Source organism: Mustela nigripes, chromosome 6, assembly GCF_022355385.1.
Source record: "Mustela nigripes isolate SB6536 chromosome 6, MUSNIG.SB6536, whole genome shotgun sequence".
Lineage (NCBI taxonomy): Eukaryota > Metazoa > Chordata > Mammalia > Carnivora > Mustelidae > Mustela > Mustela nigripes.
The window spans coordinates 64,212,893-64,234,724 of record NC_081562.1 but is presented as its reverse complement, the minus strand read 5'-3'; the positions used below and the strand labels follow the sequence as shown (position 1 = coordinate 64,234,724).

General features: G+C 39.3%; 2 protein-coding genes across 17 annotated transcripts in view; both read right to left on the bottom strand.

The window, feature by feature from the left end:
* The window catches only part of IPO8 (importin 8), a 116,050-nt gene extending 114,293 nt beyond the window's left edge, over positions 1-1,757 (bottom strand). The window contains exon 1 of one of the 3 annotated variants that reach the window (XM_059402725.1): positions 1,414-1,757. In XM_059402725.1, the coding sequence (XP_059258708.1) occupies positions 1,414-1,497 (84 nt within the window). In that variant the 5' untranslated portion in view covers positions 1,498-1,757. The remainder of the gene's footprint in view (positions 1-1,413) is intronic. The other 2 variants (XM_059402724.1, XM_059402723.1) reach the window with 2 other exon arrangements.
* A 10,141-nt stretch (positions 1,758-11,898) lies between these two features.
* Positions 11,899-21,832, bottom strand: part of CAPRIN2 (caprin family member 2) — a 47,964-nt gene continuing 38,030 nt past the window's right edge. For 8 of the 14 annotated variants that reach the window (XM_059402716.1, XM_059402715.1, XM_059402718.1 and 5 more), the window contains 5 exons: positions 18,723-18,891; positions 17,164-17,346; positions 16,346-16,446; positions 14,133-14,196; positions 11,899-12,822 (listed from right to left, as the gene is read on the bottom strand). In XM_059402716.1, coding sequence (XP_059258699.1) covers positions 12,254-12,822; positions 14,133-14,196; positions 16,346-16,446; positions 17,164-17,346; positions 18,723-18,891 — 1,086 coding nt within the window. In that variant the 3' untranslated portion in view covers positions 11,899-12,253. Of the gene's footprint in view, positions 12,867-14,132; positions 14,197-16,345; positions 16,447-17,163; positions 17,347-18,722; positions 18,892-21,832 lie in introns of all 14 variants that reach the window. The other 6 variants (XM_059402717.1, XM_059402711.1, XM_059402722.1 and 3 more) reach the window with 4 other exon arrangements.

The window sequence follows — 21,832 nt, the reverse complement described above, 5'->3', positions numbered from 1 at the left end:
ATACTAATAGATTGCAAGTTCAGCTCTTGCTTTGTTCCTTCTAAGCAACCCCTGGATTACTATTCTTCTAGCCAATCAACATATAGTACCCTGCTTCGCAAAGCCTGAGACAGGTACTGACTTTAACGTTCCCCTATTTTGAATGAGAGTCCTTTTCTTTTTGAGGTAACAACACATGCTCTTTAGGCTTCTGTTTAACTCCACCTTCCCTCCAGTGCTTTCACTCTCCCTTTTATCTCTTGGGAATCCTGAATTCACCCTTACTCCAAACGCCGTCCAGATTTCCCACTGGATTTCAAAGATTTAAATGCACAGTTGCACTTTAAAGTCAACTCCAACCAGGAAAACCTTAGTGAACTCCCACAGAAACTTTTACTTAAGACAGCTGCTCTCACACTTCAGGAAGCACAGAATCACCTAGCTTGCTAATTAAAAAATAATTGAGACCCACCCCCAGAGTTTCTGATTCTCTAAATGTGAAGCCCAGTAATTTCCAATTCCAGCAAGTTTCCAGATGATGTAGATTCTGCTCATCCTGGGCAGCACCTTGAAAACCACTAATTTAGGTATATTCCTTTACATTTTAAGGATTACCCCAACCTCAACCAGCTGTCACTCTACCCTAGGAAGTAGACCTTAATTCGTACTTTTTAGTGAGAAGTCTATCATTCATCCTTACAGGGGAGGAGGAAAACAGGAGCTAAATTTTGGGATCACTACAATTTCGAAATGTCGGTGGTAACCCTGGAACAACGTTAGGGCCAGTAAGAACAGAGGATGGAAGATAAAAGAAAGTCTTACACATTTTAGCGCTTATAAGAAATGCCTCCAAACGCACATTAATCGACGTGTCTTTTATACAATATACCACGATGAAAACTGCCTGTCCTCTCCCTTGCTCTCTCCTGGCCGCCTTTCCCAGAGCTCCAACAAAACTCTGCCAATCAGTGTCAAAACAGTCCTACCAACCCCACAGAAGCAGGCGATGGGAGGGCTTCCCACCGCAACACCCAAAAAAGGCTGGGTCTGGAGAAAAGCTAACTCAGATCCGAATTTTAAGCGAAATTTCCCACCCCCTTCCCTAAATCAGCGTACTTCGGGAAATCACACACCCTGCGAACACTGGCCAAGCTTTCCAAAGCCTCTTTCAGCGATCCAGTGGACTGAACAAACTGCACCGTGGAAGGAAAACGACAGGAAAAGATGCAAAGGTGGCCAACAGGTGCGCGAGTTGTTCAGGAAAGATCCGGGGAGTGCCGCTCAATTAGCCCCCGGGGGCTGGGGGTGGGGGGCGGGCCGGGACGAGCGTCGGGGTCCGAAGCCCGGGTTGGGGTGGAGATCGGGGGCGCCGAGGAGGGAGAGCCCGGTGAGCCCGCGGGGGGCCCAGGGGGGCGCCGCAGGCCCGCTCCTCACCTGATTGAGCTCATTCTCAGCTGCAATCCGCAGCTTCGGGTCGATGGTGCCCTTCAGCGCCTGGATGATCCGGTTGAGGTCCATCTCCCCGGGTGGGGGCTCCGCGGCCCCCGGATCAGTAGGCCAGACTGCAGCTTTAGTTTTTCTTTTGATCCTCTCAGCCTCCTCCTCCGCGACCCCAGACTACCTCACTCCCCACCCCCCGCCACCGTCGCCACCTGCAGCCACTTGCTGCGCCACTCTGACTCCGCGCCCCCTGTCCTCCCTTTCTACCCCCCACAACTCGCTCTCCATTCACCCTTTTACGACAGCCGGTGGGAGGCGGGAGAAATGAGAAGAGGAAGCGCCGCTTCCTTTACGGCGGCCTCTTCCCCCAGGGCGTGATACTATGGCAGCTCCCGCAGGCGGCCCCCATGCTGCTGTACGGAAAACAGTAATGGCTTCTTCCCGGGAGGGAAACCGCGCTCACCGGCTCCAGCAAGCGTCCGCCATGCTGCCTTACGGAAAACAGCCTCACCTGCTTCCCAGATAAGGAAACAACCGGGCTCGAGATCTCTTTACATGGAATGGCACTTTTTGTTAGTACGAAAGTGTTTGGGCATCACAACTGAACCTGTTCCAGGGCAGACTTGTTGGGACCTTAAAGATCATTAGCTCATAGGAGGACAGGGTTCCTTTGGTCTGTGGGAGCCATCTCCATTCATTCATTCATTCATTCATTCATTCGCTGAACATCTGTTAAACATGTTTTGGGGCCAGAGTACTAAGATATTTAGGTACCACATTATAAGAAGATTACTGACATGCAGGTTATTATGAAGGAACGTAAAATCTGACAGAAGATACAAATGTAAAAGTATTTACAGAGTAATGGTGAAAATAAAGACATCAGAGAAACTATTGCGCCTGAGAGTTTCTGAAAGATGTCCGTATCTTCTCAGAAGAGTAGTGAAAGGCAAGAAGAATTATACAATTATCACCCACTGTGGCATTATCTGGCCCAAAAAATCCAATGGCCTAGTGGTTGGCAATGTCTCTTACTGCTTCCAGTTTCCCCCTCGTTAGTCCATCCTCCACACTGCCATTAGAGTAATGTTTCTTAAAGGTTAAGACTGTCACGTCCCTTCCTTGGTGATTTCCCATCAATTTTAAGATAATATTCAAACTCCTTACCTTAGTACTCCAGGGTCGTTGGAAATGTAGTGTTTTCATCTCCACACTGTTTCATTAACCCACTTTCTTGGAACTAATGATAATCTAAAGCTCCTTGACCTCTGAAATCTTAACTCCAGTATCCTCTTTTCAAATTAGGACCTATTCTTCCATCTCTCTCTCCCCCATTAATTCTTCACCTGTTTTCCAACTCCATTACTTTTTTAGTTATCCTTAGTCTCCCATACCTGACTACACATCCTCTGCTTTGAAACTCCCAATTCAACTTCTTAGGTCCACCCTTGACCCACTATGCAAATTAATACTTCCACAGTTGTGTGTTTTTTCTTTTCTCTTTTGTCAGAGAGAGAGAGCACAGCAGGGGAGAAGTAGGCAGAGGGAGAAGCAGACTCCCCGCTTAGCAAGGAGCCCAATGTGTGACTTGATCCCAGGAACACAGGACCACAACCTATGCCAAAGGCAGATGCCCAGCTGTCTGAGCCACCCAGGTGCCTCCACGTGTACTCTTTTTTTAGGCTCAACAATCCTATTCCTTCATTGATCAGAACCATCGTCCATTTCCCAGCAACCGTTCCCAACCTCAAGACTCTTCTCAAACTCCTACCTGTCTCATGGAGCCCTGCAAAGATGAGCAAAGCCATCAGGCTCAACTCACTCAAACACAAATTAATCTCTGCTTACCCCTATTCACCTCCTTATCCCCAATCTGAACCTAATTCTCTCCATCTCTTCTGGCACCTTGCTCAATAAATCTCACTTGTCAGGTGCCTGGGTGGCTCAGTGGGTTAAGCCTCTGCCTTCGGCTCAGGTCATGATCTCAGGGTCCTGGGATCGAAACCCACATTGGGCTCTCTGCACCACAGGGAGCCTGCTTCCCCCGCCCCCCGTGCCCCCCCCCCCGCCTCTCTGCCCACTTGTGATCTCTGTCAAATAAATAAAATATTTTATAAATAAATAAATAAAGCTCACTTTTCTATATACTTTTCATTAAAATAAATTTTGAGGGGCACCTGGGTGGCTCAATTGGTGAAGCGTCTGCCTTCAGCTCAGGTCATGATCCCTGGATCATGGGATTGAGCCCCGCCGGTGGAAAGGGGCTCAGTGAGGAGTCTGCTTCTTGCTCTTCCTCTCCCTCTGCCACTCCCCGGCTCATGCTCTCTGTCTCTCAATTAAATAAACTCTATTAAAAAACAATTTAAAAATAGATTTTGAGGGTGCCTGGGTGGCTCAGTTGGTTGGACGACTGCCTTCAGCTCAGGTCATGATCCTGGAGTCCCGGGATCGAGTCCCACATCGGGCTCCCAGCTCCATGGGGAGTCTGCTTCTCCCTCTGACCTCCTCGCTCATGTTCTCTCTCACTGTCTCTCTCTCAAATAAATAAATAAAATCTTTAAAAAAAATAAAAATAGATTTTGAGTAATTATATGCTCACAGCCAAAAATTTTGTAAAACTTGTTCTTATATTTTCAATCCCTTTCTCTCCACCGATTCAACCTCAGCCTAAAAACATTTCCCCCAGTTAAAAGACAATCTTTCTCCAATAATGCTAATTATTGTTCATTCTTTTTCACTTTTTATTCCAAAGAATGGTCTTCATTCCTTGTCTCTACTTCTTTAGTTCTACTTGTACTTCAGTCAGTTATCCCCAGGGTTCTGCCCTCATTTCCCCCACTGAAACTGCCAAGCAAAAACCAACACTGATCCTTTAGATACCAAATGCAAGAGACATTTTCAGTTCTCACCTGAAAATGTCTCTTTGTCAGGCACCTAACACTGTATTATAAGCTCTTTTTTTTTAATGTTTCCTTGTTTTGAAGAATATATTTATAATATTTTTTAAAGGATTTATTTATTTGAGAGAGAGAACACACCCACAGAGGGAGAGGGAGAAGCTGACTCCCTGCTGAGCAGGGAGCCTGATGCAGGGCTCATCGAAGGACGCTGGGATCATGACCTGAGAGAAGGCAGATGCTTTGAGCCACCCAGTCATCCTATATTCGTAATATTTTGATTGCTCACTTGATCACCCAAGTCTTAAACACCAGTGCTTCTCAGGACTCTGTCTTCAGCCCTCTTCTCTTTCTTTTTCTTAAACCCATTCTGCTTTTGTCATTTCTTAGAGTCTTTTTTTTTTTTTAAGATTTTTTATTTATTTATATGACAGACAGAGATCACAAGTAGGCAGAGAAGCAGGCAGAGAGGAGAAAGCAGGCTCCCCGCTGAGCAGAGAGCCCGATGTGGGGCTCGATCCCAGGACCCTGAGATTATGACCTGAGCCGAAGGCTTTAACCCACTGAGCCACCCAGGCGCCCCTGCTTTTGTCATTTCATCCACTTATATAACTTTAACCATCAACTCAACAGGGACAACTCACAAAACTGCTTCTAACCAAGATCTCTTTCCCTGAACTGGATGTATCCAAATGCCTTCAATGTTTCTACCTGTTTCTAAATGTTTCTAAACCAAATCCTTTAAAGCACATATCTAAAACTGAGCTGTGATAACATTGAAGATGGTTTGAAGTAGGGAGAGGCCTGATACAGTTAATTCAATAACATAAAGAGAAAAGACAAAAAAAAAGTGACACCAGAGAAACCTGGATCACTCATATCTTTTGGTGAGGTTTAAAATACCACCTCTCTGGAAAACAGTGGTTAAGCAAACTGGCACATCTATACCATGGAATACTACTGAGTAATAAAAAGGAGTGAAATATTCAACAACCAGGATAAATCTTCAGAGAATTAAGCTAAGTGAAAAAAGCCAATCCCAAAAGCTGACATAATACCTGATTCCATTTATATAAGTTTTACTAATATAACATTCTTAAATGGGGTGCCACTGTGGCTCAGTCAAGTGTCTGACTTGATCTCAGCTCAGATCTTGATCTAAATCTTTATTTCAGGGTTGTGAGTTTAAGCCCTGCTGTGGGCTCATATGCTGGGCATGGAGTCTACTTTAAGAAAAATAAATAACATTCATAAAAAAACAAGTCACAGGAAGAACAGATCAGTGGTTGTGAGGGCTTAAATGGGGATGGAGACAAGAAGGAAATGGGCATTACTATACTATAAAAGGGCAACATGAGGGATCCTTCTGGTGATGGATATGTTCTCTATCTTGACTGTACCAATTTCAACATCCTGGTTGTAATATGTATCTTGTTTTAAAAAATGTTATCACTAAAGGAAATTAAAAGATACACAGGATCCACCTGTATTATTTCTTATAACTACATAAGAATCAACAATTATCTTAGATAAATATGTTAACAAAATGTCTAATTAAAGACAGTTGATGCTCCCATTAAAACTTTGTGGGTTTTGGAAAGACTCTGAATATAAATTAGTTTAAAAACAATGCTGTCAAGTTAGCAGTGTCTAAGGCAACAGGAAAAAAAAAAAAAAAAACCCATAAGCATCTATGGTTCTGCTCTCAGATTTCTTTGCAAGTATTTTAAAATAGCTGTCCCTAAGCTGTAACTTAGGTTTAACTTATATATGGCTCATTGAGTCCTGTTTTTTACTTTACATGAAAGGACGTCTATTTCTTTTTTTTTTTTTTTAAGATTTTATTTATTTATTTGTCAGCAAGAGAGCACAAGCAGGGGAGCAGCAGGCAGAGGTAGAGGAAGAGGCAGTCTCCCTGCTGAGGAAGGAGCCTGATGTGGGACTCATCCAAGGACCCTGGGATCATGATCTGAGCTGAAGGCAGCCACTCAACCGACTAAGCCACCCAGGGTGTCCTGAGGATGTCTATTTCTTAATGCACTTACATTATTTATGGTAGAATGTGAGCCAGCTACATTGTCTTATTGTACTATCATGGTATGCATATGCCTCACCTCTTTGTCTTTGTCACCTCTGTCTCCTCATATGCTTCCAAAAGCTGTTGTGAGGACTAAATGAGGTAAGCACATTGTCCAGGATACATGCTCGGCATTAACTATCTTTGTATTCTATTTAAGAGAGAGGACATACCTTGTTCACCTTTACTGAATGAGACCTAGTGAGATCTAGTCTCATACTATGCCTGATACATAAAAAGCAATCAATAAATACTCGCTGAATGAATACATGAAAGAATGTGAGAGAGATAAGGGGTCTGAAACAGCATATCCACAATAGAAATTAAGAAGGTAAGACAGATGTGAGACATTTCACAGGTTGAATCAACAGGAACTTGTGAATTATACAATATATAAAGTAGCAAAGGGAAGTCAACAATGATTCTGAAGGTCCAAGCTTTGATGACCTATGGAAGTCATTAAACAGGGCAACATGAAGGAGTATTAAAAGTTTGGAGAGAAGATCAGTTTGCCTTTGAACATACTGAACTACAAGTGCTCAAGTGTTAGATTGCTAAAGGTTTCCAGTGACAACTGGAAATTCACATCTGGCACTCCCAAAAGAGCTACAGTAGGGGTTACAGGAAGGAACACAGGGATACTGTTAGAGAACTATGAGTCATCTATATATAGGTTAGCGGACATACAGACATGGACATTACCCAAGAAATACAGCAGAGTGAGAATAACTGGCATGATTACAACTCCAATTACACGAAGTAGTTTTTCCTCCAAGCACTGCCACTGTGGCCTCTGAGATTTAACATTTTAGTCATCTAAATGGAGTATCACACAGCTGTCCTCCCCACCTGTTGGCAGCAGCTCACCTGCTGGCCTATGTTAGTAAGCTTGAATCTAGTCCACACAGTAAATAGAAAATGGGAGTTAAAATCTAAGGTTAATTATACATTTTTTTAAACCATCATCAATAATCTGCAAGTGAATACCTCTACCCCAAAAGTGTCATGTTGCCAAGGCTCTACATTATAACATCTGAAATATATGCAAGAATATATACACACATCTTATAAATGTAAGATCTTAAGTATTTTGTTAATGTAAGTCAGTGATAGTCTCCTTTAAAATGACACATGTAGAGGGCACCTGGGTGGGTCAGTGGGTTGTCTTGCCTTCCACTCAGGTCATGATCTCAGGGTCCTGGAATCAAGCCTGGCATCAGGCTTTCTGCTCAGCAGGGAGCCTGCTTCCCCCTCTCTCTCTGCCTGCCTGCTTACTTGTGCTGTCTCTCTCTGTCAAATAAATAAATAAAATCTTTTAAAGAAATAAAAATTAATAAAAATTTAAAAACCAGTGATCAGTAAGCTAAATAGGGGATAGGAAGTTTCTGACTACAGTCTCTTCTCCAAGAGACTAAAATAGTAGTTGTGGTGGGAAGGGATAGAACCTAAAGAGAGTAGTATTAACTAGGATTTAAAGAAATACTTATTCTCAGATCCCTTTTTTTTTTCCATCCTCAAAATGTTCTGTTTATTTCCTCAGGCTTTCCCCATCCTACACTGGAGGAGTCCTCCAAATCAACGTCAGGCTCTACTGCAACTACACCTTGTGACAACAGCTCCGAGTGCAGTTTATCCAGTTCACAAAGTGTTTAGTTAACCAGAGCAAAACTGAGTAGTGAACCGAAAACATCTGTATGGGCAAAACAATGGGAAATATGGTAAAAGTAACAGCACCTGAGAACTGAAGAAGAGGAAAAACTACTGTATAAAATGGTAGGCTGTATCTGCGCTTGAGAGAGTGAAGTCTGACCCAGGCACTTCGGCTAGTGGCCTCAGAAAGTCAGTCTCCAAAAGTCTCCATCTTATGTCAAACAGTATTTACCTCACTAGGGCCACCGTGAGGATCCAGTAAGATCACAAAGGTTAAGGGTGTTCTGTAAATGAGATGGAAATGCAAATATTAATGAAAGGGGGAAGGCAGTTAGGTTTTGTTTTGTTTTTTAAAGATTTTATTTTTTAAAAATAAAGATTTTATTTATTTGAAAGAGAGAGAGAGAGCAAGAGTGAGAAAACAAGTAGGAGGAGCAGCAGAGAAGGAGAAGCAAACTCCCCGCTGAGAGGGGAGCCCGATGCAGGACTGGATCCCAGAACCCTGGGAATCATGACCTGAGCCAAAAGCAGGCACTTGACTGACTGAGCCACCTAGGTGTGCCACAAGTTAGGTTTTTATGGTAAAACTCTTCCATGTGTTACCCCAGGCTTAATGATAATGAAAACAAATCCTCAAACTCCATCCCAGGGAAGATAAGGTGGTGTGAACCATAAAATCTACCATTCTAAGTTAAAGTTTTTAACAAAAAAGTGGTATGTCCATTTCAAGTTCTACAGTAAGATTCAGAATAAAAACTCCTCCTCCTCCCTCCTACATCCCCCTTTCCCTAGAGCCAATATTATCAAATTTGTTACAAACTACCAGAAAAAAAAAGATCCAAGTAATCATGTTCACATACATTTGGAAATGTTTCTATAAACAATATTGCACACTCTGCTCTATTCTGTATCTTCCCTTCTGACTTAACTGGTTCCCTGCTGGCAGGCATCTACGCTGCTTCTCCAGATTTTACTATTATACTATACTGATAAAACTAAGGGAATCTCTGAAAAAGTGGAACGTAGAGACAAAAGATTAAAGAACTGGTCCAAGGAGGTCTAGCTTCTGAACAGGAGGAGTTCCAGATACAGAATTGCAGGGGGCAGATAGCGAAGAAATAATTCAAGAAGAGATTGTCCTTCAGCATTAGTTACAATAGCCACGACATGGAAGCAACCCAAGATAGATGAGTGTACAAAGATGTGGTGCATATATACAGGGGACTATTATTCAGCCATAAAAAAGGAATTCGATCTTACAATTTTCAAAAGCATGGATGAACCTAGAAGGCATTACGCTAAATGGAGTTAAGTCACAGAAAGACAAATGCCATATCATTGCACTTATATGTGGAATCAAAAACAGAAACGTACCCATCTATAGAGAGAACTAACTAGTGGTGGCCTGAAGGGAAGGGGTGGAAGGATGAAAAGTAGTGAAGGAGTGGGAGGTACAGGCTTCCAGTTGTGGAGTTAAGTCATGAGAAAGGTACAACATAGGAAGTAGAGTCAATGCTATTTTGACAGCACTATATGGTAACAGATGGCAGCTACACCTGTGGTGAGCACAGCAAAATGGAAAAGTGATTTGCTCTCAACAAATAAAATGGATGAAACGGACATACCTGATATGCCTGAACATCTTTGCAGCCCCAGAGCCAGGTACAAACTAGATAAGCCACATATTTAAGAATAAATTAATCATTTATTTGAAGGAATGAAGCCCTTGAAATTAAATGAATAGAGAAAAATAATGCTTGCAAAATCTTAGAATTAGAGGGCCTTAGGCGTCCTGGTATTGATAATGGGCATAACAGTATTTTATACTCTGGCATTCACTGTCTTGCACCAATAACAAGTGTGCTGTATTTATCAGTTGTCAACAGTTGCCAAAAAGCTAAAAAGTCATTAAAGGGGTGATTAAGAATACCCCTGAGATAAATTAGCAAGTCAAGGACCAAGTGTGACAAATCTAAATTTTTCATCAAAATAAAGTGTGTGGCAGAGTGGAAAAGCAGAGTGGAATTCATATGGAGAAACTTTAATGTCTCTATGCCAAACAATTACTCCACCTTATACAATACATAAACTATCATCCTAGTTATCACGAGAATCACAATAGAGTATCAGCCATTAAAGCTAAAGAATTAAAATTTGCAAACAGGAAAGATCATAGTGTAAAAACAGTGATGTGAAAGCAGTGTGAAAATATAGCTCTTATGGAGTTGAGAAAGTTAAAACCATGAGGTGGTTGATAAATCATTGCTACAGGAGTAAGCAAATCTCTCAAAAACATGTCCTGCTTTAAGTATCTGCATTTATGCACTAAATCATTATACAGGCAAAAACTGAAGCTCACGAATAAATGAAACAAGATGGGATTGGGAGGGAGACAAACCATAAGTGACTCTTAATCTCACAAAACAAACTGAGGGTTGCTGGGGGGAGGGGGTTTGGGAGAAGGGGGTGGGATTATGGACATTGGGGAGGGTATGTGCTTTGGTGAGTGCTGTGAAGTGTGTAAACCTGGTGATTCACAGACCTGTACCCTGGGGATAAAAATATATGTTTATAAAAAATAAAAAATAAAAAAAATAAAAGTCACTTATGACAAAAAAAAAAAACTGAAGCTCACAATTGTTGGGGGAGAGACTAAAAAATTGAAAGTGAAAGAAGAAAACTTCAGGGGGAATTTGGTATATAAAGCATTTTTATAAATTAGTTAAACCTCTTACCCTGTGGTTTTAAATACTCTCAGGGAGTCAGCGTTAAATTATTATAGTTAATATTTCTTCAGCTGGGCATGGGCTCATCAGTTAAACTCTTAAGCCACATTTAACTCTCATGGTGTTAAATGTTAGTATAGTTTTTTCCAGTTTAGTTAGTTATGCAAGTTCTTATTCATGAGATACATAAGCAAACTGTGAAGTGTGACAATGTGTGTCTAGAACAAATACTAAACTCTGGCAGTGCCTGCTACACTAATACTACATAAGAGAGTATAAACATGCACAGAATTCTGGAAATTTTTGGAATAAAAAAATTATATCAGGGGCACCTGGGTGGCTCAGTGGGTTAAGGCCTCTGCCTTCAGCTCAGGTCATGATCCCAGAGTCCAGGGATCGAGCCTCTCTGCTCAGCAGGGAGCCTGCTTCCTCCTCTCTCTGCCTGCCTCTGCCTGCTTGTGATTTGTCTGTCAAATAAATAAATAAAATATTTTTAAAAAAGAAATTAAATCACCTAACACTTATTAAATGCTTATGTGCCAGACATGTGTTAAGTTTTTCAGGTATATTCTTAGTTGAACTTCACATTTGCCCTGTGAAGTTGCAGAAATGATCTATTCCCAAAAAAGAGAGAGAGAGAGAAAGAAACAAAAAATAGAGACCTTAAAGGTAAAATAACTTGCCCAAGATCAATAAGCAAGTAGCAAAATCAGGACTCAAACACCACATTACCTGATCAGAGATTTACACTTTCTGACAACTGAACATTCTGCCTCCTCAAATTAAGACTCCACAGAAATTGAAAGTCTTACTGATGGCAGACCAGTAATATTACCTGTGTATCTCCTATTGTATCTTGTATTATTATACATTTAGTAGGTACTTAAAGATAGCTAACAAGTAACATGTCCAGCTTCAAGGAGAAATACGTTATGTAAGAGCCAATGGGAAACAGGAAATCTTTTGATGAATGATATGTATAATATTAAAGTAAAAACTATTATAGTCTTATTTTAAAATAGAATGAACCCATGAATAAATACCCATTCAAAAGTTATCAGTGATGAATAGTAAAAATGAAATATTTTACCTCTCAGCTAAGTGTTTAATCAAATAAGAACACTGAAGGTGCATGTAACTTTTTTATTGAGGCACAACAAGGCATTATAACTTGCCTGAACTTGAGGCAGTCAGTTTAGTAAGCTGAACGTTAATACAGTTAAGGATTAAGTGCAAACAATATACATTCACAGCTTGACTAGCGAGGCTACATCACAATTTATAAAGTGCCAGATTAGTGCTAATTGTCATTCGGCTTGAAATTTTTCACCTTGGGAAGGAAAACAAAAAAAGTAAGGACTTCCTCCTTCCTCTAGAAATGAAACCATCTTCCTAAACCAATCAGTCACAAGGGCAAAGAATACTTCTCCTTTAACCCCACTAATTAGAACACCATCCTTTTACTATCAATTCTGCACTGACTTTCAATCTTGATAAAGAAGGTAGCCTGAAAATGTAGAGTATTTCCAACTACTTCCATAAATTGCTCCCCTGTGCAAACGTAACCATATCTGGTCTCCCTGGAAGAGCTGCAGAATTGCATGATTGCTAGCAGTTTCATGGTCTGGAGCACCATCATTGGCATAGGCAGATACCAAGACCTCTTCATTCTTCATGAGGTTGACATACAGTGGCACATTCACTGCTAGCTTTAGCATGTGAAAAATGAAAACGTAAGTGCCATTCACCGGGCAATTAAATCTACCAAGCTGAAGATCAAAAGTTTCTCCCAAGTTGTTCAGAAGAAGATCAAACACAATAGGTTGGTCTAGAGTTCCAGGAGCAAGATTAGAGGTTCTGGCTGCTGAGAAGGCAACTCGCATCTGCTGAGGCAGGGGATAGACGTGTACTGGCAGTATGGTGGCTGCTGGATTTGTCACGGGCACATCCACAGGGGTCATGCTACGGGAGTCTCCTTGTCCAGAGTCACCACTGTTAAAGGTTTCGTTGTCTCTTTCTGGGCTGCTCACCTGAGAAGAATCACTCCACCCTGCTGTTTTATTAGCAACAGTGAGTTTCTCATAATGAAGCAGTTAGCTTTGAACACAATATTTAACATTAGTCGGCTACTGAAACACAGATAAAGATACATTTTATACAGTAAATTCTAACACAAAAGCAACAAAGTATAGCTACAGTATACTTCTCTAGATTTTCCTAGCAATACGCTTGTATACTATTCTAAAGCCAAAAAGGACAGAATATGATCTTATCTAGTAGCCTCATTTTTTTCAAGTTTTTTTTAAGAAAATGAGCCTCCTGAAAATGTTAGCTACCTTACTAGTTAAGATTAGCGAAGTCTAAAACCCAAGTTTGAGCATTCTTTTTACCTTTTTATGGAATTCTCACTCCATTCTTCTTTCCTCAAATCCACCCCCAAATATCTAATGTATGAGGACTCAAGAAAACTGAGATTACATAAAAGAACCAACTTTTAGAACTGCTGGCCAAAGATATTTTGTTATGGTACTAAGACCCACAATGAATGTTCATTCCACATTTCCAAGTTAATGTGATATCATGACATTCTAATGCTTTAAGTGCCATACAAAAACACAGCTCAGATATAAGGCCAAGGCAGTGTGAGTATCGACTACTTTCTTAAAAGGGTAAGATTCTGCTTTCTTGAGATAGTTAATCTTCAGTAGTTCTTAATTTTCTCAGTTATACTGAATCTTTTAATAGTACCATTACATTTTAAGAAATACAATATCCTGCTGTTAAAATTTCAAGTCATGGTATCTTTTTTTTTTTCCTTAAGATTTTATTTATTTATTTGACAGAGAGCACATACACACAAGCTAGGGGGTGGCAGGCAGAGGGAGAAGCAGACTCCTCACTGAGTAGGGAGCTGGATGCAGAACTCAATCCCAGGTCCCCAGAATTTGACCTGAGCCGAAGGCAGACGCTTAACTGAGCCATTCAGGTGCCCAAGTCATGATGTCTTAATTTTTTTTATTCCTATCCTTCAATGTAGTGACATTAGAGTATCTAGAAGTTCCCATTATTACAAGAACCATTATCCTGAATCATCCCATGAAACTATCTTTTAAGTATGCATAGTGAATATACTATGGTGTCAGGCAAACTGAAAAGAGCACACACACAGACTTTTAATTAAATGCACAACAGATTGCCACAGCCATTCCAGTAGTCTAGAATCTCCCAAAGGTCTTTAGTACTGCACTTACACAAAATGAAAACTTTAAAAGATAAATGGTGAAACAATGCACTTTCGGGAGAAATTCACAGAAGATAAAGATCTAGAGGTATGTTTCAGGTAACCCAGTTAATTATCCTTACCTCTTGAATTTGTCCGAGGACCGCCAGATGTCCCTCCTCGCTTGTAACACTGCTGGAAATTATCCTGAAATGAATACATAATATTTAACCTTGGCATCAAAAATGCAAGATGATAATTAGTTATTTCCCAGTGTTACTGGCTGGTAAAACTTAAGATCAAAAGTCCCCTTAGCTTTTTATCTGGCCTTCCGCAGAACCACAGTGGCTCAGATGTTTTCAAACACCAAGAAAAACAAACAAAAGCAAGGGCCACAATGGCAATACTTGCTTCATCTGTTAATTCACCTGACCAACCAGGTATGCTAATATTTGCAAAAATGATAAGGCATCTAGGAAACACTATGTAAAAGATACAATGCTAAGTTATGAGGGAAATTCCAAAATATGGCATGGTCTTCTATCCCTTATCTCAAGATAAAAGGAAATAGTAAGGCAAGAACAGACTATTTCAATCTTGCCCTATTTATAAATCAAACTGTGAAGACAATTATGAACTATGTTAGGGTTTTGTTCAGTTTCAATACAGGAGTCAATAAGAATTATATTGTATGAATGTATTATTGCCTGAAAAGTAATTTAATATCCTCACAAAAAAAAAAAAATTTTTCAGGAGGCAACATTTCAAACAACCTCCCAAATATGGTGAAAGTCAGCCTCCAAAAAATTCATGAAAAGAATATTTAATGGTATGATTAGGTTAATACACGCAATAAAAAAATCAAACAAGAAGGTACACAATAAATAGTTAAGTCTATTACTCCAAACTCCTCATCTTCCCCATAGCAACCACTATTACTGTCTTATGTTTCCTCAGGAAGAAATTTATGTATAGATTTATTTATTTTTAATGTAAAGCCCTACACCTAACATGGGGCTTGAACTCACGATTCTGCGACAAAAAGTCATGCACACTCTACTGAGCCAGCCAGGTGCTCCAGGAACGAATTCTACAATATTGGTGTTAAGAACAGCTCCAGTGGGATTCCTGGGTGGCTCAGTCAGTTAAGCGTCTGCCTTCAGCTCAGGTCATGGTCCCAGAGTTCTAGGCTTGAGTCCCACACCAGGCTCCTTGCTCAGCAGGGAGACTGCTGCTCCCTCTGTCTGTCGCTCCCCAATTTGTGTGCACGTGTGCTCTCTGACAAATAAATAAAATCTTTAAAAAAAAAAAAATCCTTTAGTCTCATTTGAAATAAAAAAAAAGAAAAGCTCCATTACTGAAGTCTGTATTATTCAACACATTCCCTTCACATACATGTTATTAGAACTAATATTTGCATGCTTGATATACATCTGGCATTGTGGTGCTAAGCATTTATATGTATTAATTCACTTAATCCTCACAACAGCTTAGAGTATGGTGAGTAACTCGCAGATGAGTCTTCATCTAACAGGTGAAAACTAGAGAGCTCAGAAAGTTTATGCACCATACCCAAGGTCACACAACAAAGGAAGAAAGGATCATACCCAAGTCATTTAGGTGATTTTTTGTGTTCTTTGAAGTGTGTTCTTAACCCCGTTTTAATACTGCTTCTGTATAAACATCTACTTACCTATCACTGTAAGCTCTTCAAATACTTTATATATTACAAAAGAACTTATAAAGGTTTGTAAAACTTCAAAACTGAAAATCCTGATGCATACAGTCACATCAATATATGACCAATAACAGGGAGAGCCCAAGATCTCCCTTTATTATTATTTTATCTTTTATTATAGTTGTAAAGAAGATCTGCTGAGTTATTCCAATAAAAATAAACCAAAAAAATTAAACATATCAAAAAGGCCTTTCCTGCACCTGGTACCTAGAAAAGTTAAATTGAAAGCAATGTACAATGAAGTAAAGCTCACAGGATCTGGAGTTAGGAAACTTGGGTTCTCATCTCCTTTCTACCACTGGCTTATTGAGTGACCTTAGACAAGTTACTTGTTTCTGAACCCCAGTCTCTCTTGTAAGGTGGAGGAGTAAATGAGTTAATACAAACAACGTGATAAAGGTTACACAGAACCTTCCAAGTTCTGTGTAACAGGCAATTGTCATTCATCCTCTATGGGTTACTGGAAAAGCTTCCAACTCAACTACTCTCCACAGTCCTGACAAGTAGTTCTAAAACAAAGAACGCCTTATACAAAATAAATTGTGACTCTGCTCTAGTTTAATCACCAACTAAACATCAACAGCTGTACAACTATTCAACTACGACAACTATTCTTACCCTTTGGGAATAAGGTGTTCCAGGATATTCTCTAGCTTGGAACTGTAGCTGGCTATAATTTCCATTGGTAATTGAAGGTGGTCCTCTATAAGTATCAAAACCTAATAAATAAACAACTTAAATAAAATTATGGGCAAAATTATAATGAAGTTTAAAATAGTCTAATTCTATACCACTTTAGACGTTAAACTGACCCTATAATACCATAGATTTATTCCTTAAGCAAACTCTGACATTGCTTCCACAATAAAACAAATATTTATAAAATATCACTGACTTCAAATAAACCAACTGTAGAAATTTACTACTGCGTGAATACACGTGGGATTCAGAAAGTGGGGTAGCTAAGGCCTGTCTAGAGCACTTCTGCTAATACCAACCAGTGACAGAACACGTGGAACCACCTCTAAGACTTAGGAGAATATCACCATTATAGTCTCAAAGTTTATGTTTTTATCTACAGTATCCTCTGTTAGACAAACAACTAGATAGTGGGCATTGCCTAGTTATGACATATTTTGAACACTCAAGTCAATTAACAAAGGAAAGTACTTAAATATGAAAAACCAAAATTCATCACAGGAAAAACAAAATGCTCAACTTTTCACTTCAGTAAGTCACAAGATCAATCTGCTTTTCATACAAAAAGTTCCTCTGTTGTACAGACAAGAGATATATTAGAAATACTGCATTTTGCAGGAATAGGGAATTCTCTACCATAATATGGAGGGCAACTAAAAAAGGAATAAGATAAAGTAAAAATAGTTAAATACATAAACAAAATAATTCAGTATAATGAAATTTTGTTCAGAGCATACCTTTATAACCACCAGGGGACCGATATGAATTGGTTAGTAATCTCCCACCACGAGTACATCCTCTAACAGATCCCCGGCTATTGACAAATGGTTGAGAGGGTCTGGGAAATACATTCGTCTGTGCTGGGTAAAAGGCAAGGCTACCATTGCTTACTTGAATAGTTCCATCAGGATAACTTGCTGCTTAAAGAAACAGTTTTAGAGTCCAAGAGTTAAATGGTAACAAAGATTTAATATTCTTTATACGTCAAAGTCATTGTATATCAAAACCTTCAATACAATTTTCTCCTTTAAAAAACTACAGTTACTATATATATATGTATGTTTACAGAGATCCTGGAAGCTATACATATATATACTTAGGTAACAGAGTATTATTCAGCCTTACAAGGGAAGGAAATTCTGACACATGCTACAACATGGATGAACTTGAAGACACTATGCTGAGTCAAACAGGCCAGTCACAAAAGGACTAATACTGTATAACTGCACTTACTCTAGGTTAAGCACCTAGGCCAATTCATAGAGTAGAATGGAGGTTTCCAGGGGGTTACAGGGAGAGGGGCTGGACAGTTGGTGTTAAATGGGTAGAGTTTCAGTTGGGGAAGATGACAAAGCCTAGAGAAATGTTGGTGTACAACACCAGCTGTACAACAATCTGGCTGTCACAGCGCTATACACTTAAAGGGTTAAAACGGTAAATTTTGTTATGTATATTCTATCACAATTCAAGAGAAAAAAGGCTAAATATTCTAGACCAAGGAGTAAAAGACAATGAATTTTAATTCATACTGTGACTGAGAAAACATGTGACAAATATGCCTTACGTAAATCATCTGCCCTTTGTTTTCACCAAAGTACAGATGAGAAGAGAACAAGGTCATGGGTGTCTAGGTCCAAGGATTTACATTTAGTACCTCTTGTTAGATTAACCAAGTACCCAGAATGCCTAATTCATTTGCTCAGGCTTGAGTTTTAGAAAACTCAAAAGGGGTCTGAAATACCAAGACTAAAAATCTACAGGTGTTTATTAAATTAGGAATAACTATAAAGTTGCCTATCCTTTCAGTTATTAGACTAGCATGAAATAGCAAGACAGTTTTTCATCTCCAAGCAAACAGTGGAATAAGTACACTAAATTGTATCTTCACCTTGATCAATGCTTTATTTAAGAGGGGCAAAGGGAGGAAAGACCAAACAGCTGTCTGCACTAAAAGATTTAACAGGATGGTTTCAAACCCTTCCTAAGAGCAGCTATATAGTACCCTATGTACCTCTCCATCACTGTCCATGACAATCAAAGCAATCAGATTTGAAAATGCGAGCATACTTCAAGGTTAAATCAACCAAGTAGGTGCTACCTCTATAAAAGTAAAAATTAAGAGGTGAGCTTAACTAAATAGAAGAGAAAGCATTTAAGTGTTTCCCAACACTTGAACATGTGAGGAAATAATGCTTAACTAGTCAAGAAAGAACCCCTCAACTATCACTACTGTGCTGCCTTCCATTCGATTAGCTGTCATCTAAGTCTTCAAAAATATCCTACGCAAAGATCTTACCAGTCTCTTGAGAAAGGACAGTTTGTTCTACATGTATAGCTGGCAGTTGGCACTGGGGTGGTGTTTGTGTACTTGCTGTAGTAAAACTTTGATTGTAGCCAGATGAATAAGGGGATTCTTTTATTTCTTGTTCTTTCCGTGGAGGCAGAGGTGCATTAACATTAAATACCTTAAAAGACAAGGGTATGCCGAGTCATCTGCGAAGTTTCATAGAAAATTATTAAGGTTGACAGCTAACAAAACTACAACCTTCAAAAACTTCTATTTGATGAGCAAAGGACTCGAACTGACATTTCTCCAAAGAAAAATGGTCCATAAGCACATGAAAAAATGCTTAACATCATTAGTCATTAGGGAAATACAAATCAAAACCACAATGAGATACCATGTCATACCCATTAAAATGGGTGTTACCAAAAACAAAACAAACAGAAAACGTAAGCATTGGCGAAAATGTGGTGTAAATAGAACTTCTTGTGTTACTGGCGGAAATGTAAAATGATGAAACCAACTGAGAAAAGAGTATCATGATTCCTCAAAAAGTTAAGCATAGAAATAACTGTGTGATCTAAAGATCACACTTCTGACATATACGCAAAAGAATTAAAAGCAGAGACTGAGGTTTTGTATGCTAAGATTAAAACATCTATAGTTTGGTTCTAATCTATATAGTTTAGATATTTATTACACAGAAGCACAAAATATTATTCATAACAGGCAAAAGGTGGAAACAATCCAAGTGACCATCAATGGCTAAATGGATAATCAAAATGCAATACAGGGGTGCTTGGGTGGCTCAGTCGGTTAAGCATCCAACTCTTTATCTCAGCTCAGGTCTTGATCTCAGGGTTGTAAGTTCAAGCCTCATACTGGGCTCTAGTGTGTGGAGCTTACTTTAAAAATAAGTAAATAAATAAATAATAAAAAAGGGTAGTATAGCCATGAAAAAAGAATGAATTTCTGATCCATGATACAACACGGAAAACCTTGAGAATATTATATTAAATGAAACAAGTTAGACACAAAACGGACAAATACTGTGATTCCATCTATATAAGTACTTAGAACAGGTAAAAGTCAGAGGCAAAAGTAGAAGAGGTTACCAGGAGCTGGAGAGGGGGGCGGGAATGAAGAGTTACAGCTTAATGAGTACAGTTTCTGTTTTGGATGATGGAAACATTTTGGAAATAGTGGAAGTGGCTGTATAACCCTGTGGCTGTACTGAATGCCACTGTATTATACACTTAAAAATGGTAAAACACTGAATTTTATGTCATGCATATCTTACTATGGCAAAGAAAACACTTCTATTTGGTTTCTAATAGATATAAACTCAAGTATAAAAATTAATCTTCCTCGGGGCACCTGGGTGGCTCAGTGGGTTAAAGCCTCAGCCTTCAGCTCAGGTCATGATTCCAGGATCCTGGAGCCCTGCATCTGGCTCTCTGCTCAGCGGGGAGCATGCTTCCCTTCCTCTCTCTCTCTGCCTGCCTCTCTGCCTACTTGTGATCTTTGTCTGTCAAATAAACTAAAATAAATAAATAAATCCAAAAATTAATCTTCCAAATAAAAAATTAATCTTCCACAGCTAGAATATCTTATGCATACTGAGAATGAAAGCTACACAGGGCAAGACTACTTTCTCAAAAATTAAAAATGAATAAAAAAAATCTCCCATCTACTAAATTTCTACTATATGGCAGGCAATGACATGTCCAGACTCTGGCCATTGTCTATAAAATAGCACTTCCATTACTCTCTAGTCCCTTATCCTGCTCCATGTTTTCCTATAACACACAGCACTTGATAGTATTATATGTATGAATATTTTCCTCTCAAGCTCTCTACTATGAAATATAAGGTCCTTGAGCACAAAGATCTGTCTCGTTTTCATTGCTAAAACCCAATCCCAGTGATTAAGAACTGTGTCTGATTTCATTACTACCTGTTTGTTGAATGAATGAATAAAGAAACAAATGAGAACGAATTCATACTGGATAGGATTCAAACAGGTACAGAAGACAGACTGGCATGAGCAAAAAAGATATACTGCGACAGGAACATACAAGGCAAGTACATGAAACTTGCCTGGAAGGTCATACCAGACTTTGAAAGTTACTAAGTGTCAAGCAAAGGACTTTTCAATTGCATTCGGTAATACATCACTGTTTGCTTTTAATTAGGAACGAGGAAAAAGTTAGTAAAACAAATGTGACAATACTGTACAGGGTGGACTGACAGGGTAAGAGGGAGAACAAAAACTGAGAGATCCAAGTGTCCAATGAGGAAGTGATAAGATCAGTGAATTCAGGTGTCTGAATTTATCAATCTATCTCCCTGAACTGTACCTGCTTTCCATGGCTACTCCACTGGCTCCACCCCTCCACCACTCAAAGGTACCCTAAGTGGGGCATTAAAGTATCATCAGATACTTATTGGCTAAGATTTTTTTTCCCCTAAAGAGCTGTTTTATATTATTCTGTTTCACAGAATAAACATAAACACAGTTGTATTATTACCTTTAAAAAATGTTTAAACAATTTGTAGAGGAATATGAATTCAGAATACCAAATTGGAACAATTCTCTAAAAACTAGCAGAAGACCAAAATGAAATCAAAATAAGTTTCAGGAATGACAGAACACCCAAGGATGTGTTCTATATTTCAGGTTTGATGCTATAGAACACCACTAGTGTGATATTAGTAATGGTTAGTATTATTAAGCTGTTCACAGAAAATTATGTTTCTCGGGGCACCTGGGTGGCGCAGTCAGTTAAAGCATCCAACTCTTGGTTTCCACTCAGGTCTGATCTCAGGCTCATGAGATCAAGCCCTATGTCAGACTCCATGCTCAGTCTGCTTAGGTTTCTCCCTCTCCCCTCCACTTGAGCTCTCTCTCAAATAAATCTTGAAGAAGGGCGGGGGGAATTATGTTTCTCAGCCACACAATTCATTTAATTAATATGGATCCTCAGCTTTGCCTGCAACTCATTTTCTGAGAGGGAAAAATATTCTGATAAAATACCCATTAAAAATTCTCAAAGCTTTGGATTTAATACTCTTCCACTACAATTAATATTTGCATTGGACAAAAGTAAATTATCAACCCA